At 40.6% G+C, this 26,757-nt stretch overlaps 4 protein-coding genes across 4 annotated transcripts; 1 reads left to right on the top strand and 3 right to left on the bottom strand.

Moving 5' to 3' along the window:
* Positions 1–707: 707 nt before the first annotated feature.
* On the bottom strand, positions 708–3,928 carry LOC139881659 (CBS domain-containing protein CBSX2, chloroplastic-like). The gene is made up of 8 exons (XM_071866105.1): positions 3,710–3,928; positions 3,260–3,347; positions 3,110–3,174; positions 2,379–2,427; positions 1,795–1,847; positions 1,552–1,667; positions 859–916; positions 708–782 (listed from the first exon to the last, which is right to left on the bottom strand). Exons 1-8 carry the CDS (start codon positions 3,926–3,928, stop codon positions 708–710), a joined length of 723 nt encoding a protein of 240 aa, XP_071722206.1.
* A 7,600-nt stretch (positions 3,929–11,528) lies between these two features.
* On the top strand, positions 11,529–15,682 carry LOC139881656 (polyadenylate-binding protein 2-like). Its single transcript, XM_071866102.1, is given in 12 exon segments — positions 11,529–11,763; positions 12,971–13,089; positions 13,202–13,769; positions 13,772–13,857; positions 13,989–14,025; positions 14,028–14,065; positions 14,167–14,256; positions 14,356–14,493; positions 14,653–14,730; positions 14,732–14,830; positions 14,914–15,117; positions 15,440–15,682. Coding segments are annotated over 12 exon segments (1,935 nt in total).
* Positions 15,683–17,305: 1,623 nt separating this feature from the next.
* Positions 17,306–23,349, bottom strand: LOC139881658 (probable E3 ubiquitin ligase SUD1). Its single transcript, XM_071866104.1, is given in 11 exon segments — positions 17,306–17,803; positions 18,347–18,493; positions 18,590–18,753; positions 18,846–19,003; positions 19,567–19,896; positions 19,986–20,197; positions 20,312–20,779; positions 20,782–20,883; positions 20,885–21,073; positions 21,218–21,910; positions 23,020–23,349. Coding segments are annotated over 11 exon segments (3,291 nt in total).
* Positions 23,350–24,828: 1,479 nt separating this feature from the next.
* Positions 24,829–26,543, bottom strand: LOC139881657 (protein IN CHLOROPLAST ATPASE BIOGENESIS, chloroplastic-like; the record flags this gene model as incomplete). Its single annotated transcript, XM_071866103.1, has 9 exons — positions 24,829–24,969; positions 25,097–25,207; positions 25,285–25,366; positions 25,460–25,554; positions 25,652–25,714; positions 25,797–25,961; positions 26,167–26,224; positions 26,313–26,355; positions 26,469–26,543. Coding segments are annotated over 9 exons (833 nt in total), but the record flags the coding sequence as incomplete, so codon positions are not given.
* Between the last annotated feature and the right edge of the window lie 214 nt (positions 26,544–26,757).

Below are 26,757 nucleotides of genomic sequence, written 5' to 3'. Positions count from 1 at the left end.
AATTTTCACATACCTTGCCAATTTCAACTTAGTCGCTTTCATGTTTTGGTGTTAGTAACTCACCAAGTCAAGTTGTTTTTCCATATGTGAAGCAGTAACGCACATCGGAACTGCATTTTAATCCTAGCTTGATTCGCTTCGCTTGATAAAAGTCGTGTAGGAGCTGAAAAGCCACGGATATGATGAAAATCCTAATGATAAATCAAAGCAGCACGGTATCTGATACCATCATGTTCTGAAACACTCATACGCACAAAAGCAGCCATTGCCATACCAAAGAGCAGCAGTATCTTACATACAGAACAAGAGAATGATGCTCATCAGTTCTAGTATGCTTAATCGCACCGACCATTTTAGCCCAAGTGTCATGCAGCATTCTAAGTACGAGAAAGCCTGGGACAATTATTTGGCAACAGATGCACCGTTTCTGTCAGCGGACTCAATCCTAGACTTACCAGCTGGATCAATAAGATCAAATCCTATAAACAACTAACAGGACATAACAGGTGCACTGTTTCTGTCATGCCATGTCCTGGAAAATTTTCCAATAGTTTGGATGCCAAACAATCAACTCTCATCAATACTTTGCCTGTTTCGCGTGGGGCATGAATTCGTGTACTTGCACACCCTTCTCATCTACTAGAATCAGGTCGGACAAAAAAATTTCCCATTTCCGCATTAGTATGTAATGCTTTAATTACTGAAAATCAAGAAGAATGCTCGTTCGCACGCTTTATCTGCAGGGCAGCCCTGACCACATTTCCCCTTGTTATGATTCCAATCTGAAACATAGGAAAATCGTCCATGAATAGGAAACACTAAGCACACGTCCAAAGTATCCAGAAAGAATTAACTCACCAATTTGCCATAGCCATCTACCACCGGCAATCGATGGTATTTCGTTTCCAGCAATAACCTATCATTATAAACCAGCACCAATGATGGCCCCAACTTTATTAGACAAAAAACTTTCAAAGCAGAGACTGTGTGCATTTCAATAGCATTATCACTACATAAGCATAATTTGGATAACACTTAATCTCGAAGGAAACTTGTCTTAACGCAAGGTAGAGACTAAAATATCTGCATTGAGAACATATGAGCAAGATAGAACTACCGACTGTGGCAGAAAATATTTAAAGGTAACCTTACTCCCAGTGGAGAATGGAGACTCATAAAAAAGGAAAACTGCTAGTTCTAATCATCCCCGAATTATGAGCACTTAAGGAGCACGTAAATGTTCATATGGAAAAAGTTTAGGAAACAGAAGCGTTCAGTTATTTCATCATCGATTATAAACATTTTAGAAACATAAAATTTTTCCCGTGACAGAAAAAAAAAAAAAAAAAAAAAAACAGGCGTTTAGTTCTTTCACCCCAAACTATGAGCACTTTAGGAGAGTAAGATTATTACTACTAATGGACAATTTTGAGAAACAAAGAGTTCGGTGCTTTCACCCTCCAATTACTAGCACTTCGGAGTTCATATGAACAAACTAAGTTCATTGAAATCCCATATAGACATCTAGCATTACTAGGACAAAAACAATACCTTGCAGCATCTTCCAAATTGGTAGTTTCCCGAACAACAAGTGGTGCAGGTGTCATCAAGTCACCGACAACTTTTCCGTGAGTCTTACTTAACAATCGCTGTATCCTGTTGAAAGCCTGCTCGGATATCCAGAACCAGTGGAAGGATAAACGGCAATATGCAAATTTAGATTCCCATGGAACAGAAAACAGATTAAACAGTCAATAGCCAAGAAAAGAATAGAATGGAAGACCTCCTACATACTTTCCAAGAACTATCGACATCAGGGAAAATGTTTGCATCCCCTTGAGCACCACCTGGTACACAGAAGAAGGATAATCACCAAAAGATGTAGTGTAGTAGACTATTAGTGCTATGGAAGCCTGCTAAAATGATCAAGCACAAGGCCGTAGGCTGAAAAACTCAATGATGCAAGATGAAAGACCAGCTTCATTCTAGCACCAGAATGGAAGTGTCAGATCTGTTTAAAAAGGGATGATGGTACAACCAAAAGAAGCGTCTCTCTTTTTTCTTATATGGTAGATAAGAGAGACTCAAACAAAGATTTGCATGATTCGATGAAAAGAGAGGGAAAGTTAGCTAAAATGATCATTTAGACCTAAATGGTTAAGGTATCACACTGACGATGAAAGTGTGCCACATACTTGAATCATACAGTCAAAAGAAAGAATCAAAAGAAAGCTGAGTTGTTTTAAAAAGTTTTTTATATGATGAGTTAGTTGACTTACTTAACTCTCATTTTACCTGCTAGGAAATCATGGTGCAAGTGAAATATCCTAAGCAAAAATGGAAATTTTATACGGAGTCATCCATGCAATGTACAATACCTGATATAGAATCAAGTGCCAAAAGGTCATAATCTGAAACAACACCAACCTGCCACAGATTATCTTTGTTCAGTTTCACAGAGAATGTAAATCACTAGGATTCTCAAGTTAAGATAAATTAAAAAGGGATCCAAATGATGCAATATGAACAAGAAGATTTTGTTATCTTAATGGCGTTGAAATAATTTACTAATTGCAAGTACAAATCATCCATGTTAGAGGCAAACACCATCAGGGAAACTAAAGTTGTATTAACCTCCTTTTCCATCTTAGTAAACATAATTAACACATGAACGTTGGAGATAATCCTCTGTTTGCACTGTGCAGGGTTATCGAGGCTACAGGATTAGCACAAAAGTCACTGACTAAACAAAGTTCATCCCACATCATTAAAGTGAAAAATTGTCGGTCTCAGTTGGTTATTCAATGAAGATGAGCTAAAAAAGGAATTACTGCAGACTATTCCCATGGGCCCGTCCCTGTAGCTCGAATATCATTATGTAGAGAATCAATGGTATCAGAGCATAACCCACATATTGCAGAGATGATAGGTTGATGTCATTTAAAGAAAGCAGCATCAGAATCACTTAAGCTATGAATGGCCTGACAGAACTCTACCCTATAGTCAGCAAACCACTAGAGTGAAAATTGAGTAAATCAATCAATTTGCGATTGTTTAGGAAACAAATCCTTAATACGGCTTATTAAGGTGAAGAGATACTGAAAATTACCAAATTCCAGTCATCATCAATCACAGGGAAGCCGGTTATTCTCTTCTCCACAAGCATCTCTAGAGCTGTAATGGTTTGGTAACAAGTATCCATAAATCAACATGTAATTCACGAAATGACAACCCACACAAACGTGATGCTCAAACATACCTTCATCTACAGTTGTTGTGGCCTTGACAACATGTAAATCTTCTTTCCTTGTCATAAAATCGCCGACGGTGTATGACCCATTTCTCGGCTGTAACCACGAAACCGAACAACTGTTGAGAACATATTTCCGTTTATGCAAAGGTAATCTAAAACTAGAAAGAGTCAAAACTTAATAGTGACAAATCACCCTTTTCTCCACCATATAAGAAAACACATCCTACGACAGTTTCTATGAAGGATTTATTAAAGAATTAAGAAACCAAATGCATGAATTTCATCAGTTCATGCGACTTCTCCCTCAGTGATAACACAAAGCAGGCCAACAATAAATCCATCTGCGCCCCTCCCCCCCCTCCCCCCCCCCCCCCCCCCCCCCCAAAAAAAAAAAAATCTCCAAAAGGTAAAGAGCAAAAACAAAAATGAAAAAGGAGAGAATCCAACCAAACTTACAGGTACAGAGTTTGTCACACTTGCTCCCGCAGCTGCAACGGTGACAGACTGGCGATATCGCCTTCTCGAGAGACTACCACCATGAAAATCAAAAGACCTTCTATTGCAGCGATAATAAGCGAGGCAAGAACGGGGCACTTCACAGTTTTTGTTAGAAAACGAGTTAACGACTGAAAGCTGCGTGGAGTGGAGAGAACTTGCGAAAGAAAGAGATCCCATTTTTTTCACCAATTTCTCTGCAGCTTATGGATGGATAACATCAATCTGTATCGACCCAAAACAGAGGATTTGATGAAACAGAGAGACGTGAGAGACTCGAGAGGGAGTGGCAACGAAAATTCAGAGAGAAAACAGAGGAGGCTTCGGACGAAAGTTCATGAGGGTTCCGTAGAGGAAACAGATGCTGCGAATTTTCCCGAGAAAATGTCGGAAGCTGAATGGTGATGTTAACTGAAGATTTGACCGAAAAGGGAAAGACGGCAACCGTGACGCGCCAAAAATCAAGGGTCCTGCGAGGATTGGAGGCGGTGGACCTTCACCATAATGTGATGGTGCCATCTTTGTTGGTTGGGTGGTGGTGGTGGTGGTGGCCAAAATATGTGGTGGTGATTGAAGGCTCTGCTTTTCGTTCTCTTGGCCTTTCTCCATCAATTTTCTCTCTCCCTCTCTCTTCCTCTCCCTCTCTAATTTTACCTTCCACTGAGATTATATGTCATTCAGGGTGAAATATCAGGTGCTCTGGAAGTAGATCTGATTGTGCTACGAGTTCAATGTGAACTGTCTAATTTTTATTCTCGTCCTTTGCAAATTTGATTATTACCAGGATTTACATCATTATGAGAATAAATAAGAGAAATGTTTCGAATGAATTAAGATGTTGTGGGCATGCTAATGAGGGTAAAGAAATGGAAGAAATATTGCATTATGATATAAATATTATCCTAAGCATTTAAAGAAAAATTATAAGATAAGGGTATACATGAGAAACGAAATTTTTTAGTTAAGTAATACTCTAATTTTTATAAATTTCTTAATATTTGGAGAGATTAAGAGAAACTTATAAATGAAATTGACCGGACCAATTCCTCTTAATCTCTCCTAATGGATTTTCTTTGTCTCTTTCCTTCCATCCAAACATGATTATATTTTTACAGCTCTTTCTCTTCCTTTCTACTCTCTACGAACAAACATAATATTTTTGTTAAGTGCAAGTTTAATGTCTTTTTTTTAACCAAAAAAAAAAAAAAGACTTGTCAATTACTTGTTCAAAGTGCAAATACATCATAGAACATTCAAAGCAAAGTAAGGTCTAAAGGGCTTCAGGGGGATTGAACAGCCAATTTGGAGGTAAGGCCTTCATTCTTTGGGCTTTTATAGCCCAGTCCTCACCTTATTTAACTCTCTATTGCAATGGGCCACAGATTTTGGGCAGTTTCTTTCTCGGCTCTTCCACGTCTGAGGTAAGTCGTCGCCTTCAGAGCTTTTTTTATTTCTCCATTTGAGTCCGTAGGCTAAATACTATGCATGGACAAACCAAAGCCTATGATTTGCTCTGGGTAAGGTTTTTGCTTGCGGAAGATGATATTATTTCTGGCTTTCCAGATGTGCCTATGCACCACCGTGAATAAATCAAAACTTATTGAGGTATGTTTGAATCTCAGTAGCCAATCTTCGACTCTGGTGAGTCCTTGACCTGAAATCTTGATCTGCAGAGGCATGATTTGACCAAACATCATATGTCCAAGGGCAGAGTAGAAACAAGTACTCATATCGTTTTCGGTTGCTGATATCACGGGTCACAGGTATTTCCTTCAGCTATGCTACTCCTAAATAGTTTATCCAAGGTAATGCATTTTGGCACATTCCCTATACGAGAAAACTTGATTTTGGGAGATGTGTTAGCCTTCCAAATCCCTGTCCAGGGGTCTGGTACGATGTTGAAGCTACAATCTGCAATCTGACTCTGTTCTTAAAAAATCTTCCCTTAATCTATTATAGCCACTGTTCACTGAAAAATGCCAAATTTTGTGTTAGTCCATACTATCATGTCATCCTTCCAGTCAAGTCATTTCTGAATTGTAAGAATGTCGCTAATTAGTTGCTCCTCAAACATATTATAAGTACCTTTCATTCTCTTTAATTCATGTCTATTAGATCAATGACTTTTTGACGTTTGTTTCCATCTCCTGGACCCCCCATGACTCTTCTAAGAAGCCATTTATCTTCTTTCACACAGGAACTTTTCCCCATTTCCAATTTAAGCACCACTTGGACCTTGCTTTTCCTCTTTCAAAAAAAGAGCTCATGTAATGCTTTTTAGACTACCAAAATATTATCCCGGATGTTTCTTCCACTTACAAAAAACACTTTGGCCTCTCAGAAATTAATTCTGGTAACCAACTTTCAATCTTTTAGCTAGGATCTTCAAATGATCATGTCGGCAAAATTACACAAACCTTTGGGTCAGAATTGGTCCAACTTTTGTGGGTTTGGAGTTTGTGGCATAAGACCAAAATGTGTTCTATTCAACTCATGATTGAGCTTCCCTAAATCAAGAAAAATCTTCACTTCTTTAAGAACTGTTTGCTGGAATTCCTCATAGTTCTGATGATAGAATTGCCCACTTAAGCCATGAGACCCTAGTGCTTTGGTAGATCTCTATTGACAAGTAGCCTTCATTGCTTTCTTTAGAGTGATTTTCACAATCAAAACCCAATTCGTCTCCTTTCTAACTAAAGGAGGACAACACTCCAAAATAGGACACAATTGTCTGGGGCCCACAGAACTACATAACTCTATGAAGAAATGCATTGTTTCCTGTTTCAACTACTTCAAGTCTCGAACCCGTTTGAGTCCCTTAGCAAGGAAATATTGTTCCTCTACCTTCTCTAAATTGTGGTGGCATCGAAGCATTTGGTGTTTTCTTCCCCCACGTTAACTAGTAAATTCTAGATGAACATCCTCCAATATATCTTCTTCTGCCGCCATCTCTTCTCTACCTCCTTTTTAAGGAGTTGCACTATTATTTCTATTGTGGGTTATGGTTAGAGAATTAGTAATTACCTGCACTATTATACTTTCGCGCGTTTGCATTTTTTTTTCCTTTACTTCAAAATGATAAGACCTTTTTAATGGCAAGTAATTTTTTTGATAAATCCACATTTTTCGATTCTAGAGAGTGCCGACTGCCGAGTATTCTTGACAAGCTGTCCATATTCTTCATTTTTAGCTATGTGTCTCGAATATGAATTCCTTTCTCCTCTTAACTAATTCTTGAGAGAAGGCCAGCACAATGGGATATTTATCTAGCCCAATAGCTAGTAGTGCAAAAGCTTCCTCCTTGGGAAAATGATTCTCCAATTCCTAATGCATAAAACTCTATTCAATCTATTTTTAATAAAAGTTTTCCTATCTCTATTATTTGCCCACGTAAAAGCAGAACCTTTACTTTCCATACCCATTAAGGTACGAGAGTTTAGGAAATCCTTGAATACATTGAGCTTATATTTTCAGCCATCATATTTTTCTACCTTCTTTCAATGATAAAAAATCTCAATAAAGTCACAAATACATAACAATGGTAGGTAATTGGAGAGACTAATATTATGTGGTTGGTCCTACAATAACGCCCTTTTGTGAAATATTGATTGGGCATGAACAAAGGTGACTCTTATCTGCCTTTTTGTCCTCAACAAGACACGCTACATTTATAAAATATTCAGAAAAGGACTTGGTAGTTGAGGAAACCTCTTCATTCCAAAAGAATTTCTATCTCCTTGCTATTCCCATTTGATTCCATATAACACAATCCTAAAATTGAAGTGCCCTCTTTATTTTATGGATAATTTGATCTTGGCTCTTAACGTCCATCAAGAAAAGAACACCGGGCCTTTCTTGAGTCATAAGAGCTTGTAGTGCTTGGACGGTCAAAAATATGTCTAATCCCTAACAGTTCCAGAATATAAGCCTCATATTTAGTTTAGTGGCTTATTCAGATTAGACACCAAAGTCCTCGCTTGCTTCCGCTATCACTTGAATTGGTGCTTCCCACAGCTTTGACTCATCTAGAACATTCTGATGTGCCTCCTGAGTTTGCACAAGGACTGCAAACATCTTTCTTTTTGTTCGAAAGGGACTTGGAATCTTTACTTTTCTTCTTTTCAAACTCAGCTGTAGATTACAATGCTAGAGGTGCTCATTGCCCAGACGGCACTGGAGACACAGTCTGAATCGCAATTGAAAAGGTTCTATTGTTCATTGTTTTGTGGGACTCTTTCCCTTTAGCCATGTCTCATTTCCTTTCTGTTGTTGAGCTGTGTTTTGCTTAGGTGCCACCTTATGGAAATCCATGGTGTAAGATGAAATATGGACGGTATCCTGCAGGGCCTTAGGGATGAATTTCTCTTCCACGTCATCCTCTCATAGCTTTCCACAGAATTGTTTCCAAAATGAACTGTATCTTTAGCTTTAGCTTTTAACCAGTGTCCATAGAGGCATTCCTCCGTTTTATTCTCATAAAAAGCGAGTTATTAATAGAATCTTGAGCAGTGCCCTGTTTTGCCACAAGCATTGCAGAAATAAGGCTTCCTCTCGTACTCAAAATCCACCCAATTTTTTTTTCCTCCACTTCATGAAATAGTCCTAAGTTGAAGGGAGTTGGCTAGATCCTAAGGGCCTGTTTGTTTATGTTTTTTTTTTATTCTTCGGAATACAATTTATATTTTTTTGTTTCGGAAAACAAAAAAAGAATAGAAATGCGTTTATTTACACTTTTATTCCCGGGAATAGGTTTGAAACAGAAACAGAAACAAGAAGTAGAAAAAATTTGTTTTTTTGTTCTCGGGAACACTTCCGAAAAACAATTTTTCTTTCTCATATTTTTTTCTTCTCTTTCTTTTCTTCTTCTTTTTTCTTTGGCCGGCGACCTTGCCGAAGCATCGTCGGGGGCCGACAACCTCGCCAAAGCATCGTCGGGGCCCAGCGAGCTTCGCCATGGCTGGGCGAGGTCACTGGCCCTCGTCGGCTGGTCGTCGACCATGGCCGAGGCCCGCAATCGGCTAAAAGGAAGAAAAAAAGAAAAAAAAATTAAAAAAAATTTAAAATTTAAAAAATTTTAAAAAAATTTAAAATTTAAAAAATTTAAAAAATTAAAAAAACAAAAACATTATATAAATTTATCAAATATGTTTCTGTTCTTTTTCTATTCCAGGAACATAAATTTTGTGCAGTTACTAAACACGTTCTTTTGTTCAAAAATTGTTTCTCGAAATAGAATAATTTTTTATTTATTTTTATTCCCTAAAACAATTTTTAGATAAAAAAGTTACCAAATGCATCCTAAGTCACTCGAGCTTTCCCATTTCTCTAGATAGCAAAACCTTTTGTTGGTGAATGACGAAGTGACTGGAGGAAGACCAAGGGCCTATCTGAAGAATTCTGTCCTTTTCTACTGCTGTTCTTAACGTTATTATAGCATAAACGCCATTGTCCAGAGACCCAACAATCGCATTGTCTACTTTCCATGTCTTTCTAAAAGGAGCAAGCCGGCATTCCTTTATTTTTTTAGGGATCCTACTTCATCTAGAAATGCTATTTTTTAATCCGACCAAAGATTACCTAAACGTTTGTAGAGAACCGTCAGATTGCATCGCCTCGACCTCGTCTTCCTCCATGATCAGCTTCCGAGATGGAAGAAAGACCCGGCAACGCAGAGGGGCAGAGCGTAAGGCCTAGGGTCGAACCGTAGTACAGCTGGAACTTACAGACAAGGATTTAAGGGGTTAAGGATAAGATCATGCCCAAGTCCACTTGGACAAAGATCACTTCAGGGGAAGAAACGAGATGGAGCGGATTGATCCAGAAAACCAAATTTCTGGGAACGAATTAGGATTTGAGGGAAACTACCCCCACTTGGGAAGAGAGAGCTCGCCTAAGTCGAGAAGATTCTTATTGTATTAGGAGCTTGACATAGCCAAATCTGCTCCTGTCAACAATCAAGCAATTTTTTCCTCTGTTTCTTCTTGTTTTAAACGTACTTTTCGCCTTCCTTTAGTGAATAATGCTAGATCGCCATAGTTTGTGTTTATCATATGTTCTTCTTACATGTTTTTTAAATTTGTTTTATGTGGATTTTCCAAATTTGTGTAAAAACTCGTTATAACTTTTGCATCGGCATAAGGAGGAGTTGGAAGTTACCGAAGAATTTGTGGATGATGCTCTCTTAAAGAGAGAGTTGAATGATATTGAAGGAGCAAGTTTCAAGACATATAGATTGAAAAATATGAACTGTAATAATTACATCTATCTCATAGTTATCATATTCAAAAGTTGTAGGTCACTCATTTTGACTAAAGACCATTAGATAAAGTCATTTACAAACGAGTTATTTGGTAAATAAAAAAGGTATTGTTGCATAGCGAAAGACATTCAACTGTATGAGATCTTATCCTATTAACGTCAAGAATACAAAATGAAAAAAACAAGGAGAAATTATTTTGCAAAAAGCATAAAAATTTTCGAAGGGCATCAATTTTAGTGAAAAAAGAGAGATATTTTCGTGAATATAAGTCATCTTCTATGTATGGCTTGATTAAAAAGAATAACTAACGCCGACCAAAAAAGAAAATGATTAACTAAAACCCAAGTTGAACACATTGGTTATAATTTGTATATTGGTCATCTAACTATCCGAAAAGGATATGCTGCCCAAGTGCCCATGTTCTGGGAAAGGGAAAAAAAACATAACATTAGAAAAACTAAAACTTAGGAAGAAAGGAAATTCATGACGTCACCGATCGATTTCGTCCTATTTCCCTCGGCATTAAGTTAACTTCCACCGTTCCACGGCATGACTATTTCTCCCTATCTGGAAAAAGAGGAAAAAATAATTACTTATCTTTTATTTAGAAAATTGACATTAATACGTCACCGATCAATTTTTCCCTACGTCCCTCGGCATCAATTCCGCGGTATGACTATTTCTACCTCCTAGGAAAACAGAGGGAAAAAAAACTATCTATTTTTTATTTGGAAAAGAAAATTAATGACGTCACCGACCCCCATTTCCCCCCCTATATTTCCCTCGGCATTAGGTTAACTTCCGCGACCTGACTTATCTTTCGAAAAAGATAAAAGAGCAAAAAAAACAAAAAAGAAAAGTTGTTTATTTTATTATTTTGGGGAAAAAAAATAAAAAAGACCGGGCACAAAGCATGGACAGGAGATCAACGGCCCAGATTGGAGGGTAAGGATCGGATGATGAGAGGAAACCCTAGAGAGAGAGAGAGAGGGGAGGTGGTGGTGGGTATATGATCAGTCACAGCCTCCAAACGTCACTCCTCTTTCAGAGCAGTCTCATTGCTGCCCTCCTTTACAATCCATCCCCCTCTCTCTCTCTAGCTCTCTCTCTCTACCTCCGCCGCCGCCGCCGCCCGCCGCCCGCCGTCGCTGCCGGCGGTTATCTATCCCCGCCCCGGCCCTCCTCTTTCGTTCCCTCTCCTCCATTTTGTTTCCTCTACCCACCGAACGAAAACCCCAAAAAGAAACAGCCTTTTTTGTCCCTTCCGTTTTCCCGGGAGCCCTTTCGTCGAACATTTCGCGTGCATTTCCGGGTTTCCCCCCTTTGTATCGTTATCCTCTTTTATCGTCGTCTTCCTAGGGTTTTGCATCCGAATAATCAGAGGAGAGGGAAGAAAGAGTATCTGAAAAAAAAGCCACAAAAAAAAAGAGGGTTTTTTTTTTGGTTCTTTCAAAGGTTTTCAGGTACAGAGAAAAGGGCAAAAAAAAAAAGGGAGATTTTTGTAGGTTCGGGAGAAGAAGAATGGCGCAGGTTCAGGTTCAGCCTCAGAATGCGATGCCCGGAGTGAACGCGGGGCCGAACCAGTACGCGACGACGTCGCTCTACGTCGGGGATCTGGACTTCAACGTCACCGATTCGCAGCTCTACGATCTGTTCAACCAGGTCGGCCAGGTGGTGTCGGTCCGCGTCTGCCGGGACCTGACCACCCGGCGATCCCTGGGCTATGGCTACGTCAATTACAGCAACCCTGTGGATGGTTAGTTGCGAATTCGATATCTTTTTCGTCGCTGGAAAAGTAATTGCTGCCTGTCCGATTTCAGGAGTTTATTGGGGTTTTGTCGTTCTTTCGTGGGTATGAGATGCTTTCTTTTCTGCGTTGTTGCGGAGATTTTCGCCTTGGTATCATCGACGATTGAGTAGGGTTTTACCCACCTGATGATGTTATTCGGTCGAACGTTTCGGTTTTCGTCGCCATAAATGCTGTAGCTTGAGTAGATATCGCCTTTTGTACGAGTGCTTAAATGGGCCGGACTGCAACTTTTGGTGTCTTCTCCGACCTCTAATGTCGTGATGTTAAGATTACTTGATGAACATCTAATTTTTTTATTTTGGTTATACTTTGTTTTTTTTTTCTCAAGTCATGACAATAAATAAAATCCGTACTGTGTGGATTTTGGATTGCTTGTTTTGGTTGTAGAGGGTGATCAGCTGTTTCTGGACCAAGCAATTCGTTTATGGTGTCCTGCCCTGACCTTGCGAGAAATTTACATGCATTGAAGAAATTGTTGTTTGTTTTTGTTCCTTCTTATTTAAGCCTTTTGTAATCAAGCTTGCACATGCCTTGTTCAATTATTATTATTTTTTTTTAAAGTTTTTCCTTTTTGTTCTTGTGGATTGACATGTTCTGCATAATTTGGAGTTTCGGAAAAGGGATTAGGCGTCTTCCTTTAGCTAGATTAGGAATGACTGGATATTTTATCATGCGTGCTCTCAGTTGAATAAACAACTATCTTAAGTAATTGAGTTTTTGGTTTCTGATAAACAGAGGTTTCTTCTCTGTTGTTATTTTTTCTGGGAATTGTCGGATGTGCCTCTGGTAAATTGAGGTGGAAGGACAGCTGGTCCTGCCTACCTTGAAACTTGATTGTTCCCATTATTGTCTAGTTGTTTTGACCCCTCATGTCAAAGTTTTTTGTAGTAAGCTATTGTTTTTTGCTTCGTCTAAGTTGCTTTCCAGAGGAACTTTTAGTTTTTCTTTTAGTCTTTACTGGTCAGAGATGTGCGGGGTTGTCCTGTGGCAATCGTGCAGGATGTCATTAAACATGTTGAACCTATGGGTCACCATTAGTAATTCAATTGACACCATAAATTTCTTTCATATTTTGTTATTTCAGCTGGCATTCTTGTTTCCTACTTTTCCTCTCTATTTTCTCTACAATGTGCTAAAATTTTTTTTGCAACAGCTGCTCGGGCTATGGAGCTTCTGAACTATACTCCTCTTAATGAGAAGTCAATTCGGATAATGTATTCTCAGCGCGATCCTAGTAACCGTAAAAGTGGAGCTGGAAATATATTTATCAAGGTAAACCGGTCTGCTGTTTATTCTTTTACACTGGTTTCTCTTTCCAGCTTTCACGTATCTTCGATTTACGTATTAGCTAGTCAACCATTTTGCCTGTATTTTGATTTTGTAGAATTTGGACAAGGGAATTGACCAGAAAGCATTATATGATACATTTTCTACTTTTGGGACTATCCTCTCTTGCAAAGTTGCTACAGATTCTTCGGGTCAGTCTAAAGGCTATGGCTTTGTACAATATGAAAATGAGGAATCTTCCCAGAAAGCTATAGAGAAGCTGAATGGCATGCTATTGAATGACAAGCAAGTGTATGTGGGACCCTTCCTTCGAAAGCAGGAAAGAGAGAGTGCTAAGGATAAGACAAAATTTAACAATGTGTATGTGAAAAACCTATCAGAGTCGACAACTGAAGAAGAGTTGAAAACAGCTTTTGGCGAATATGGACCAATTACTAGTGTTGTGGTGATGAGGGATCCGGATGGTAAATCCAAATGTTTTGGTTTTGTGAACTTTGAGAATGCAGATGATGCTGCTAGATCAGTTGAGGCTCTAAATGGGAAGAAATTTGATGATAAGGAATGGTATGTTGGGAAAGCTCAAAAGAAATCTGAAAGGGAAGTTGAACTGAAGCTTCGATTTGAGCAGAGTATGAAGGAAGCAGCTGATAAACTTCAAGGGGCGAACTGTATATAAAGAATTTAGATGATAGCATAGACGATGAGAAGCTTAAGGAGCTGTTCTCTCCATTTGGTAACATTACATCGTGCAAGGTTATTCTCATCTCTACTCGGCATTTTCTAATCTGTGCTGAAAGTTATGTGCCCAGTATCGACCTTCATATTTCTTTATTTTGGGCATGTTGTTGATTTCATTTTGTTGGCGGTGCTTCTCATTTCAACAGGTTATGCGAGATCCTAATGGCATTAGTAGAGGATCAGGATTGTTGCTTTCTCGACTCCTGAAGAGGCAGCCAGAGCTGTAAGTAATTACTTGTCCATTCAGATTTGCATTTATAAAATTTCCTAGAAGATGATGGTTCTTTTCTTAACCACCTGGTTTCTTTCTCCTTTGTTAATTAGCTCTCTGAGATGCTTGGCAAAATGGTTGTCAGCAAGCCTCTGTATGTTGCACATGCACAAAGAAAAGAAGACAGACGAGCCAGGTTGCAGGTGTGCTTCTTTTGATGTCCTGCAATTTCTTAAAATTTTTGGAGTATGTAGTATTGGTGAAGGTCCTGGAATATGATGGGCATCTGATGTGTTGTGCAGGCTCAATTTTCTCAAATGAGGCCAGTTGCAATGGCACCCACTATTGCTCCTCGCATGCCATTTTATCCACCTGGAGGACCAGGTATTGGCCAACAGCTGTTCTATGGTCAAGCCCCTCCTGCTGTCATGCCTCCCCAGGTAAGTTTCTCCTATATTTAGTTTTCTCCAGGCACGCGGTGGGAGATTACATTTTGTTATGTGCTAGTTCCTCTGGTTAACAATGGTCAATAGCTCTTTGCTTTACTCCAAGTCTTCAACCATTAATATTGTGGTTACCTTTTTTTCCTTTTTGGTTAGCCTGGGTTCGGGTATCAACAGCAGCTTGTTCCCGGTATGAGACCTGGTGCAGGTCCCATGCCAAATTTCCTGGTGCCTTATGGTTCATCAGCAGGGGCAGCAAGGTCAGCGACCAGGTGGGAGACGTGCAGGAGTTGTTCAGCAATCCCAACAGCCAGTCCCAATGATGCAACAGCAGGTTGGTGTTTTTGCTTTGATGTTTCCTCTAATACATATTTTGAGCATGCATTTTAAGCTTTTTATGCTATATTTGAATGACAGATGCTTCCGAGGGGACGTGTTTATCGATACCCTACTGGACGTGGGTTGCCTGATATGTCAGTGCCTGGTGTGGCAGGAGGAATGATGCCTATGCCATATGACATGGGTGGAATGCCACTACGTGATACACCAATTTCTCAGCCTCTTCCCATAACAGCTCTGGCTTCGGCCCTAGCAAATGCTAGTCCAGATCAGCAGAGAACGGTAGGAGCTATGATGCCTTAAATTAACCAACGTTTTACGCTTTTCCTGTTCTCCCTGTCCCCACCTAACCACAGATCTAAGGATGGGTACATCCTCTTAATACTGTATTGAGCGTTAGTGGGCCAGAAAACAAAAATACATATATCATTGCTTTGTTGAATCGATGAGTGCTAGGTGGTAAGATTCTTTGAATGTCTCGGTGAATTTTCTGTGACCACTCAGAAGCTCATGTCGGAGGATTTTAGGGTGAAATATCTCTTCACGTGTCCACTAAAATGACTCTGGACTTGTTATTAATCATGTGTGGGGGAAACTCTTGCAGATGCTGGGTGAGAGTCTTTATCCGCTGGTGGAACAGCTGGAGCCTGATGCGGCAGCCAAAGTCACTGGCATGCTTCTGGAAATGGATCAGACTGAGGTCCTGCATTTGCTGGAGTCTCCAGATGCCCTGAAAGCAAAAGTAGCTGAAGCAATGGAGGTCCTTAGGAGTGTTGCGCAGCAACAGGCTAGTGGCGCCGTCGATCAGCTGACATCTCTTTCTCTGAACGACAACCTCGTTAACTGAGTGCTGGAGACAAGCTTGCGCATTTTGGGACGCTGGATTTCGTGGCTGTTCTATTTATGGCTTTGAGACTGATTGAGTTCCTTTGGTAGGCAGATATAGGGTTTGCTATGTGGGCGTATCCTCCGGGAGTTTGAGGAGTTGGGAAAGACCTAGAAGATTATTTCGCTCTTATTTTTGGCTTGAGATTTGATTTTATGAGTGTGATTGCACGCTTTGTTTTGCTTGATTTATCCTGCGTACATACAATGATCTCCATTCCCAATTGGTTCTTTTTGTCATTTGCAGTTGGTTTGGCTATCATCTAAAGCCAAAACAGTAGGGCATTTTTAGCGAGTTACCTCACTTCGTTATAGTGCATTGTCGGCTCGAAGTAGGCAGGTTCGACTATACACATCTCGAGCGAATACTGGATAGTTGCACCTAAATTATTCTATAATGTTTCTATGTGTGAGTGATTGTCATCCATTGATGGGCATGTTATCATGGTGAGAGGTTTCAAATTCCGTACAGATTTAACTTATAACTTGGAATGTATCTATTTGAATAGGTGCCTCACTTGCTCATTTGTTGAAACCTAGAATTTATCCTATATTTCTCGAAACATTAAACTTATCTTGGTATAGGTTTCATGGTTGATTTCAGGATCTATTGAGGTATTGTCATTATTATTTATTGATTGTAGTGAATTAGCATCTTTAATAAACATCATTTCTTTGTATTTAGACGAACGAAAAAATATAATAGATTAATAAAGTAAAAGTTTGAGGGGAAGTTCAAGTAGTGATTTCGCGTTTTACATTCATTATCAAATGATAAATGTTATGGAATACCGTAGAATTACGTGAAAATATAGATAAGAAAAACATTCTAACTTATTATTTTAGATTCTAGATTTTAAATTCCATCAACTCAACTTGAAATCTATCCATCAAAACAAGTTTTTCAATATTTTAAAATTGGAACCTAATTTGCATACTTTAAAATCTAGAACTGGATAAATTTCATGGGCTCCGAGGTTTCAGGTAAAACTTGAAATCATGCTCAACCCTAACGAGAGCATAGTCTGTGGAAGCATGTTTTTGCTGGTTAGTCTCATTACATGATGATCACCTATCTCAAATCATCTCCAGGGGAGCATCCTCCGTGTGCAATGTGCCAGGTTCTTATTATAACGGGGTATGCAATTAAGCATGTCGTTCATGGTAACGATAATTGACGCCACTGTTTTACTTTCGCAAACTTTTAAATTAGCTGCGATAATCGCAAAAGCGTAACCACATTTAACACACGACGGCAAAACAAAAGGTTTGGCCTGGGCACATTTACGACGCCACTTAAGACGGTATGCCATTAGTTGCCACATGATCGGTAGCCACAATGAACACATACTGGGTAAAACATATGAGTTGCATTCCCTGGCAATCAAAGATGCTGAGTTTCAACAGAATTATGTGCTACACATGTATAAGATCCTAACGATTCTACTAGCTAAAGTAACATAAGCCTGACCCTTGCGTTAGAACTTTCACGAGCAATAAAAGGGAAAGGGTGCACACAGCAAGGCACCAACATTTAAATACATAGGACCAAAACCTCCTCAATTCCCTTTTTCAAGCATCACCGTCAGTTAACACGCCTCAGCCTCAATCCCACATCGACTTCCATGTCCCGATGAACCAAACCAGTTCCTGGCAAGCTAGTGGTTGGGGAATCTGCTGATGCCTCTGTCTCATTTTGCTTCTTAACTTCAGTGTCCTCTCCAAAGTTATGCAGCCGGCGCCCAATCAGGTACCTATCATCCCTTATGGAGTTGTGAAGGTTAGTGAACCAGACATGGAACCTCTTGGCGCAGAAGCATACTACGCTCAAGCCAAGGCATCCCAGCCACGCAAACCGATAGACAGCAGAATTAACCACTAGAGGGTATCCAAACACTGGAAACACCCCCCTTGCCAAAACGTAAGGTACACAAAGAGCAGTCAGAAGCTTCATCATGATTGGTAGAACGATCTCACGAAGCACCCAAAGCCCCTGCAGCCGGGAGAAACCATCCTCTCTCACCCTTTCAAACTTTAACCGCCAACTCTCATCAACAAATGGCATCATATGATCCAACATGACCTACAGAAGCAGTATGGGATTTAAATGGATACTCATTATTGATGGGATTCCCAAAGTCAATTAATAGATGGCATGACCCGAAGAATTGATATGTTACAGACATATAATAGCAATATCTAGAATCCTCAGCTGGAGATAATAATAAAAACACCCCAAACTGTTAAAGACTGTAAAGTTTTTTATGCCTGACTTTGTTTCATAACCACCCTGCATAGTGACTTAAAAGCTCCAGTGTCACATAATAACAGAAAATGGAAGTACTACAGAAGACAAGTTATTCCCCAAGTAAAAAAGATCTCGTTGTCAAACCACCACTTTGATCTCTCTACACTCTAGTGAGATAGCTATATTGGTAATGTGGAATAATAAATGCACTGGGGACATATAAAAAGATTAGTCAAATAGGAGAAGGAAGCTTGTATGCAGGAGCAACCAAGCTGCCTTTCCCCCTTCATACTACCAAGTATGCAAGAGGAGACAGTATATTCCAATGAAGAATTACCAGCTTACACTCGTCCCTCTAAATCAAAATAAGACACTTACCAGTCTAGTCCAGATCTTCAGGAAGATAAGTCCAAGAGCCCAATCTTGATACAAGAGGAAAACAGGACTCTCATCTGTAGGCACTCTCATAGGCACAATAACCAAAAGTTCAAAGAGCAAGCCAATCAACACTGGAATGACAAAAATCTGCATGATAATTGCAGAAATCAGTGATGCAACATCCCTTGATAGCTATCTCTAGGGAAACTAAACATTACAGGCAAAGAAGAGAATGCTTCTCACCCATAACGAAAGTAGAGCAGAACTCTTGAAGACAATACAACTGCACTTCCAGATTTGACCAAGCAAAATAGCAGCTCTCCTGCTCCTAATGTGCTCAACTGTATATCTTGATCCCGCAATCCCAGTCCAAATAACGTAGCTACCGATAATGAAAGCATATAGATCTACAAACAATGGAATATCAGTTAAAACAAAATCATCAATCTTTATCTAAAGATACGAATCACAGCTAAAACAACTTGAACTAACCACATACCGTTGCACTTGATCCCATGAGTTATTGGGAGAAGGGGAATCGCATTGAACAATTTTCGTCCAAGTGAAACAGGCACTATGATTAATGCTGAGTTGAAGATAAGTAATGTCATCCATGCCACCATCAACAAGAGGACAATGCGGAGGACAAAGCTGTACCTGCTACAATATATAGAAATGACATGTCATCCAACTGAAGTTTTTGCTTGTATTCAGAAAGATTTGGTAATCATATAATCCATAAAACCGGAGAAGACATGACATATGGCTTTAAGCAACACCAAAAAACTGAGAGCTATGAAATTCTTTGAAGAATAGAGAGAAGAAAAAATGGATAAGTGTGCTGGAAGTCCTACAACATGTCACAAAAGTGAAATTGAGCCCTAAAACTATCAAAAAGTGCAATCAAGTCCTAAAACTTGTTAGCGATTTTCATTTGTCAAGTTTGACCGAGTTAATGGAAGGGACTCGATTGCACAAATTTGACAAGTTTTAAAAGTTGATTGCACTTTTTGAAAGCTCTAGGGCTCAATTGCATTTTTGTGACAAGTTTTAGCACTTTTAGTACACTTACCCAAGAAAAAAGCTTGTCCAAAAAGTAGGACGAGAGTCCTGTGCACAGAGAGAGAGAGAGAGAGAGAGAGAGAGAGAGATTCCGTGGTGCCAAATATATGACCCTTCCAAGCATGTGCATCAAAGTTGCAGAATATAATATAAACTACTCAGAGTCAGATTGCTCATCGGGATCATACTCTTCCACAACATCATTAATATCATTGGCAACTGCCATAGCTCTATCATGTCCGCCATGTGGAACTACCTGCATTCGATCCTGCCTTGCAGGCTCTCCATTAACAGTTTCCGGGGTGCCATTGTCATCGGGTCTAGGTAGTAAGAAATCGGTCAAGCCCAGGGCCCAGCCAACAGCTGTAAACCAATAGTGAAGGAGGGATTTGATAGTTGACCGCAACTTAAAATGCTCAATTGCAAATGGAATACAGATTTGAAAGAGAAGCATGTCAGCAGGGATTTCGGTAAATGGATCAGATACTCTGCAAGATAACATGTAAGTTGTAAGTGTTGGCAAAGTAGATGACACAGAAACCTCAAACTGCAAATATAGGTAAGGAGACAATCTCACGATATATCAAGAGGAAAGATGGAGGGTGCTATCCGCATAGCAAGCTTCACCGGTAAAAACACCAGCATCACAATTAAACTACCATAAACAGCCACTGACAGCAAAACCCTGCGAGCATGCTTGTGGACGGGGTCATCAATGAGATCGCGGAATGGATTATAGTTTGGATCGGCAGGATCTCGAAGGAAGTACAAAACCCCATTACGCAGAACCTGATAGACATATCCAAAAGAAAAAATTAAAGAGATGAACAGAAAAGCTATGCGGTAACATTTACAACGTATAGAATGACTAAGCAATCAAGAAAGTAGGAGAAAGGTGCATACCCCTCTGAGAAGGCTGACGAAAATGCTTATCTGAAGCATGTAAACTATTCCCACAACCCAATGAACCAATGAGCTTGCTAGAGGGGAAAGTGAAAAGAATTGAACTCTATTTGACATCGACTTCCCAAACATTCTTATTGTGCAAACATCAAGCCACCATCCACACATCAATGGGAATACCCCAAGTTCGATTACTAGAAGAAAAGCAACCTTGATCATTGTCATCAAATGCCTCATAGCAGCCAAGAACTGCCGAAGAAGAGATGGAATTGTCTCTGCTATTGAGGCAATACCGTAGAACCTCCGGTTGGTCAATGGCTCACCCTTGGTGTACCGAATCAAAAGAACAATCCCAAGATAGCACAACACTGCAGAAAAGATCACCAAATATCCAATAGCAAGGGTGGTGACATCAGAGAGCCTTGATGTTCCAATGGGAGCTGCTTTCAAGAGATCCCAGAGAGATTTGAGCTTATGTTGCTGGAGATTTCATTTAATCCACTTGTGTTTGCACTCAATACCTCTGCAACCTGGCCAACTAGACTGTCACTTTGACCCTCGGAAGACAAGTTTTGTAACAGCAGTTAACGCATTCTTCAATGTAATATTTGCCAAGGATAGAGCTGAATCTGTGAGTGGCATGACTTTCGACAATACTGGGCCATTAGCAAGAAGCCATGATAAGTAATAGAGCGTGACCCGACCTAAAGAGAAGGGGACAAAGATTATGACACCAAGGAAAATCATGTTGCTTGCCAAAACCTGCAGAGGAAGAAATCCAATGAGTCAATATGGGAATTAAGCAAAAGAAAGGAACAAAAGAAGGAGCATAAAGACAACAAAACTTCTTCAGCTCAGCCACAGACAGCAAAGATTGGAAATAACCCGAGCAGAAAAGAGACTTACTGTGAATGCATTTTCAACCAAGTGAAAAACTGGACCCTGCATGCCAACCAATTCATCGAAGGGCACATCTTCTGCACCATCAGCATCATCAAGACCATCAAACATTTGCTCGACATGAGCTTCGAGACGAGCTGCCTGCATCTCCCATCGAGCTGCAACATTTTCTGCATTTCTTCTAATGATTTGACCAGCACCAGCAATTCCTTGGGCACCATTAGCTTCTTCACCATTAGCATCACCAGCCAAATTCCTATTAGGTGGTGCAACAGGTCTTCTTGCAGCCCTGGCACCATTTCTGTCCCCTTCGTCATCCCTCTCAGCATCTTGACCTCCGAGCTCTCTTAAATGCCTGAAGTAATCCCTCAAAGAAGTTGCTCCAAGAAATATAAACACAATACTTGCAGAAAGCAGGAATCCATGCAGGCAATCAGTGAGAATAACTGTTGTTGACAAGTGACTGAGAAACAATCTCTGAGCTTCATTAAAACTCCTCACAAAGGCCAACCGCCATATCCAAAATGTAATGAAGGGAATTATGAGGAGCCAAACAGAAAGGACAAAAGTAAGGCGCAAAAAGAATTGCAGAACATGGCAAGCTTTCATAGCCATCCCAACCACAAACTCCTGAAAAGGAAGCCTTGCTGGAGCATTCTCTGCATAGACAGGTGAGAAGGCAAATGCATGCTTGCACACCTGCAATAAATCAGATAAATGATAAATACTCACCACCAAAAAAATCCAGCCACCCCAAGGATCAATAGGAAGATACAACGACGAAAACTGTTGGGCCCAGCAATCAGAATTGGACAGCTGCGGTAGAAATAGGTAGCACAATAAAATTTAATACGCTCAATCTTGTCCAGAACCACTCTTCCCACATTCTCAATACCTAAATTTGAATAATCCTACACCATAACAAGCGGAAGTTTTTTTGCTGCAAATCATACATTTTTATGCACAAAAATCATCCCAACTACAAATGAGTGATGACAAAGGATAGCCACTAGTACCCACTGAGAAGAAACTGGCTAAACAGGAGTGGATAATAGCAGAAGCTAACCAACATGTATCCATCCGCCAAGCCACCTCTAAGATCATTAATGAAAAACGACAAGTTAACACGAATCGTTGCAGTAGCTTACCAAAGTATCACCTGCCTATTTAGCTTACTCATGTATCCATTCACTAAGCAACCGCTATATCATTAATGAAAAAATGACTCAAATAAGTTATAATTACCCGAAACAATACGCAAAATTCACCGGACCAATACCCATCATTTCATAGCCGGCACAATTACTCCTCCTCTCCCCTCCCCTCCCCAAAAAGGAAAAAAAAAGAGAATGAAAGCAACTAGTCATGTCTAAAAGAATGCCTTCAGAAGATTTGTTCGCAATTGATCTTCAGAGAAACTACCAATTACTGGTTAAACGCATCAGGGGTTATTGGGTTCGAAGCATGACAAAGTCAAATTCACTAAAGAATCTCAAAATAAATAAATATTTTACGTCCAAGAACGGCACATATATAGACACAGGTTCCATTAAACGCATGGTCTCATCAGTCAAAAAAACGAAGCGATCCATGACTACTGAAGAAACCCTAATTCTATCAGAAAGGAAATACGAATTAAGAATACAACGAATTCTGGCCCTTCCCAGTCAAAAAACGAAACGAGCCAAAACTACAGAAGACGCCCTAAATTTTATCGAAACGGAAATACGAAAGGAGAGTCCGAACGAATTCCGGCAACTCTCTTCTCTCGACAAAATGATGATCGAGGTGCGCGCGAACGAACCAACCTCGCACTGCCGAGCATTGCTATGGTCGAGCCACTGGAGGAGGCATTCCTGATGCACGAACTTGATGCTCCCGCTGCAGGCGCACGGGTACCGCAGCGGGTTGTCGGCCTCGCCGGGGTTCCTGCAGATCCGGCACACGTCCTCCTCCTCCTCCTCGTCGTCGTACTTGGGGCGCCGCGCTTGCTCCGGCGCGGGCGCGGGCTGCTCCGGCCGCGGGGCCGAGTCAAGGCCGGGGGAGGACGAGGCTGCAGCAGCGGCCGCGGCCGCGGAGGAGGCGGCGAGGGCCGGGCCGCCGTCGCGCGGTGGGGGCGCCGCCGGCGAGATCTCCATGCGGAATTCGGGGGGGGGGGGGGGGGGAAGGGAAGGGATCGGGAGGGTTTGATCTTCTTCTTCTTCTTCGGTGATGGAGAGACAGAGCTCGCGGCCTCGCCCCCTGCAGCCAGGAAAATGGTGGAGATGGGGGGAGGAGGTGATTGAGGAGGTTCTTTCCCTGGCGTCCCGATTCTGCCCCTGGACCGAAGGGTTAATTTACGGTATCGTCCCGCCGGGGTTGTTGCTCTTTAAAAACTCGCGTCTCTCGTTATCTAAAGCCGCGTCGATTTAAAAAAGGAGAGGCGGTTTCCCGAGTTTTTTTCTCCATGGCAACGCGTGGACGCCAGGGGCACGTTCGGGATTTCGCATCGAAAATGGATGGGGAAAAGCAAACTTGCCTTATCGAGGAATTATGAAATATTCTGTACCATTTTAGAAAAATGAATTTAACCATCGAATATCATTTTAGAAAACATAAGTCTTTTTTTTTTTTTTTTTATGAAACTATCCCTTGTACCTCTCTATTTTCATCGATGAAGCTAAACTAGTATTTACCCTGCCCCTGCTTCGCATTAATTCTATTTTTTGAAATTTTCCGGTGCCGTTATCTTGAACATCCGACGCATACGAAAATATAGTAATTTCAGTAGATGGCGGTAATTACGAAAATTCATCAAACGGAAGGAAACATCGCTTGAAAAAGAAGATATCGTCAAGTAGATAATCGTAATAATTAATTCATTTGCCTTATATGTGAGTTCACATTATTAAACCGTTAAACGGTTTAAATTTGAATCGCTAACGATTCGCGAATAAATGTAACGCATAAGGCGTATGAAGTAAGTACTTTTTAGTTTGCCCGATACTTTGGTCATTTATGAATGCAAATGATCGTCTCACTAATTTTCCGCACCGTCCCCGCTTTGCCCGGATAGTGAAGTGCACGTCGATGGAGACATGTATTGAAAATGGAGGCAATTCCGGATAAAAAGGGCAAGTCATGTCACGATCGAATTATGGATATAGATGCCCCTAGTTGTTTGTGCTTTATAGAATCATATGCACCACCAAACTACACTACTGGTGGAGCGCTAGGCTATGAATGGAGGCCAATCGCAAAGTATCAACTTTGACAGCGGAATCTCACAGGACAGGACTCGCCTGCTCATTGCACAGAAAACATCAAATCTACAAGACTAGCCTCGCCGGTTAGATCAGCCTTTACATTCACTCAAAGAATCAAATGGAAGACATACATCAACCCCTGCTTCAGAAACATGTAAGAAATTGACTCCCCGGAATGAGTCTGCATCTGATCCAACCCCTCACCAGGAAATGCTAGGATCGCTTCAAATTATTCCTCACTCTTTCCCTGGGTTTGAGGCCCGATATGCATCACCATCGACATTTTCTCGCAGTCAAACCCACCTTTGAATCCAAAAGATCACGGCTTCGTTGGGTCGATGAAAGATGTCATGATCCTAGTCCAGCGCGTTCTCAATCCCGGTATAGAATGAACCTGGCTATCTCATCAAGTCCAGCTTCCTTGTAACATTCGGCGATTCGCTCGAGATAGTCAGACCAGGTCCCCTCAACAGAAGCTAAGTCTAGCAAGAAAGCAGCCTCGTCCAAAGAGACCTGCATTACAATGAAAAGTATTGCTTACTCCTTAGGTTTTGAAATCGATGAATCAAACAGGAATCTCTTTCTACAATCAGTAATTCTTTTCTTCCTGGAGATGGATGAACTATGCAACCCGAGATACCTGGGCAGGTGCCTTGCCCTTCTTGATATCCTCTTGTTTTCCCTCTTCCGACACTTTTTCTTTGATGTACTCTATTTGTTCATCCTCCCACTGTGCTATTTGAGCGACTTCCTGAACCACCTGACATTCTCACAATGAGCACGAGAGGCACTAAAACAGAATGAATTTATAATAATGAATAGGCACACCTCATATGCGCAGCCTAAAGTCCACCATGGCGATTTCAGAGCCACCCTGGCAGCATCTTTAGCTTCCGAGGCCCGTCCAACTCTGCCAAATGTGAAAGTATTTCTATAGAGAGAGAGAGAGACAGAGAGAGAGAGAATAGGAAAGTAGCATGAGAATAAAGTAGAATTAACAGACCTTAGTAAGATCTCTGCATAAAAGGCAAAAGGGCGTCCAAATCCTGGAAAGAGATCTTTCTTTGTATAGAACTCTCCAGTCACCATGGCTGAAACCTTGCACACAGGATTATGATGTTCACATTGATGCCATTGACAGACAATATGAAAGAAAAAAAAAAGGAAATAAAAGAACAAATTGGGAGAAACCGACTTCATCCCCCTCGTCAAAGTGGCGAGTCACCTTGCGCTCTAAGACATCTGGAAACATACCAACCTGGAAAGCGACAAAAAAGCAAAAAATGAATCAAATGCATTCAGTGTAAAGTGAATGCTAACTTACTTTCTTATTTGGTTACCTTTTTCAAAAGATATGCCTCAATATTCTTCATCGGAGATTTTGCAAAATCACCTTTGTTGTAAAGTTCCTTACCAGCCTCAGATGAAGCATGGTAAAGTTCATCACTACTCTTCTGTGAATTGGCATCTTCTTCAACAAGAATCCTATGTATATACTGATCAACCTGTTTTGCAGAAGCTAAAAAAGCTAAGCTTCTTTCACCAACTGCAAACAATTATGGTAAAGGGGAAGACCAAGAGCTCAATTCATGGACTGCTTTGCATGCACATAGTACCGATAAGAAGAAGTGTATAACCCTGAGATGCTGGAGACAACATGGTGACCAATATGTTTATGGATAAAGTGAATCTTGCAGCTCAGTGGATTACATTCTTAGCTAATAGCCACACGCCATGCTTGCGGACTTCAACAACCGGCATCTCCATCCTGTGATGAATAGCAAAGAGTTGCAGATAATTTAAGGGGTAAGACTACAATTAACTTTCTAATGTCGACCACAGTTACAGTCTCTTACCCTGGTGGGGCTGTTGGCCACCTCAGCAACCCAGTAACATCACCTTATTCAGACCAATAGTTCCATCATTTAAAAAGAAAAGAAACTGATGATGCTTCATGAGTTGCTAGCCCTAGACACAAAGTACTCACTTTTAAAACAAACTACATATGCTACCTGAAAGATTTTGCGCCAGAGGAATGACTAGGGGGATCAACCCTTGCCTAGATCCTGGAGACACTATCGTTTCACCTGCAAGCAAATAGTTTAATAATTAGAAGGACAGGTCCTGTAATGTCTCAAAACAGGGAATAAAGAAAATCATTAGGATTTTAGTTGATATCTTTTAGCTGAAACACTGATTTTGTGCATTTTGACCATTCTACGACGTTAATGAACTCTGTCCAACTTCAGGACATGGGGTGGCTGGCAACAGAAAAGAGTAATCATCCCTTCCTATGATAAT

The sequence above is a fragment of the Rutidosis leptorrhynchoides genome, unplaced genomic scaffold (assembly GCF_046630445.1).
Source record: "Rutidosis leptorrhynchoides isolate AG116_Rl617_1_P2 unplaced genomic scaffold, CSIRO_AGI_Rlap_v1 contig180, whole genome shotgun sequence".
Lineage (NCBI taxonomy): Eukaryota > Viridiplantae > Streptophyta > Magnoliopsida > Asterales > Asteraceae > Rutidosis > Rutidosis leptorrhynchoides.
Note: the sequence above shows the minus strand (reverse complement) of the source record. Positions and strands in the feature narration are given on the sequence as shown.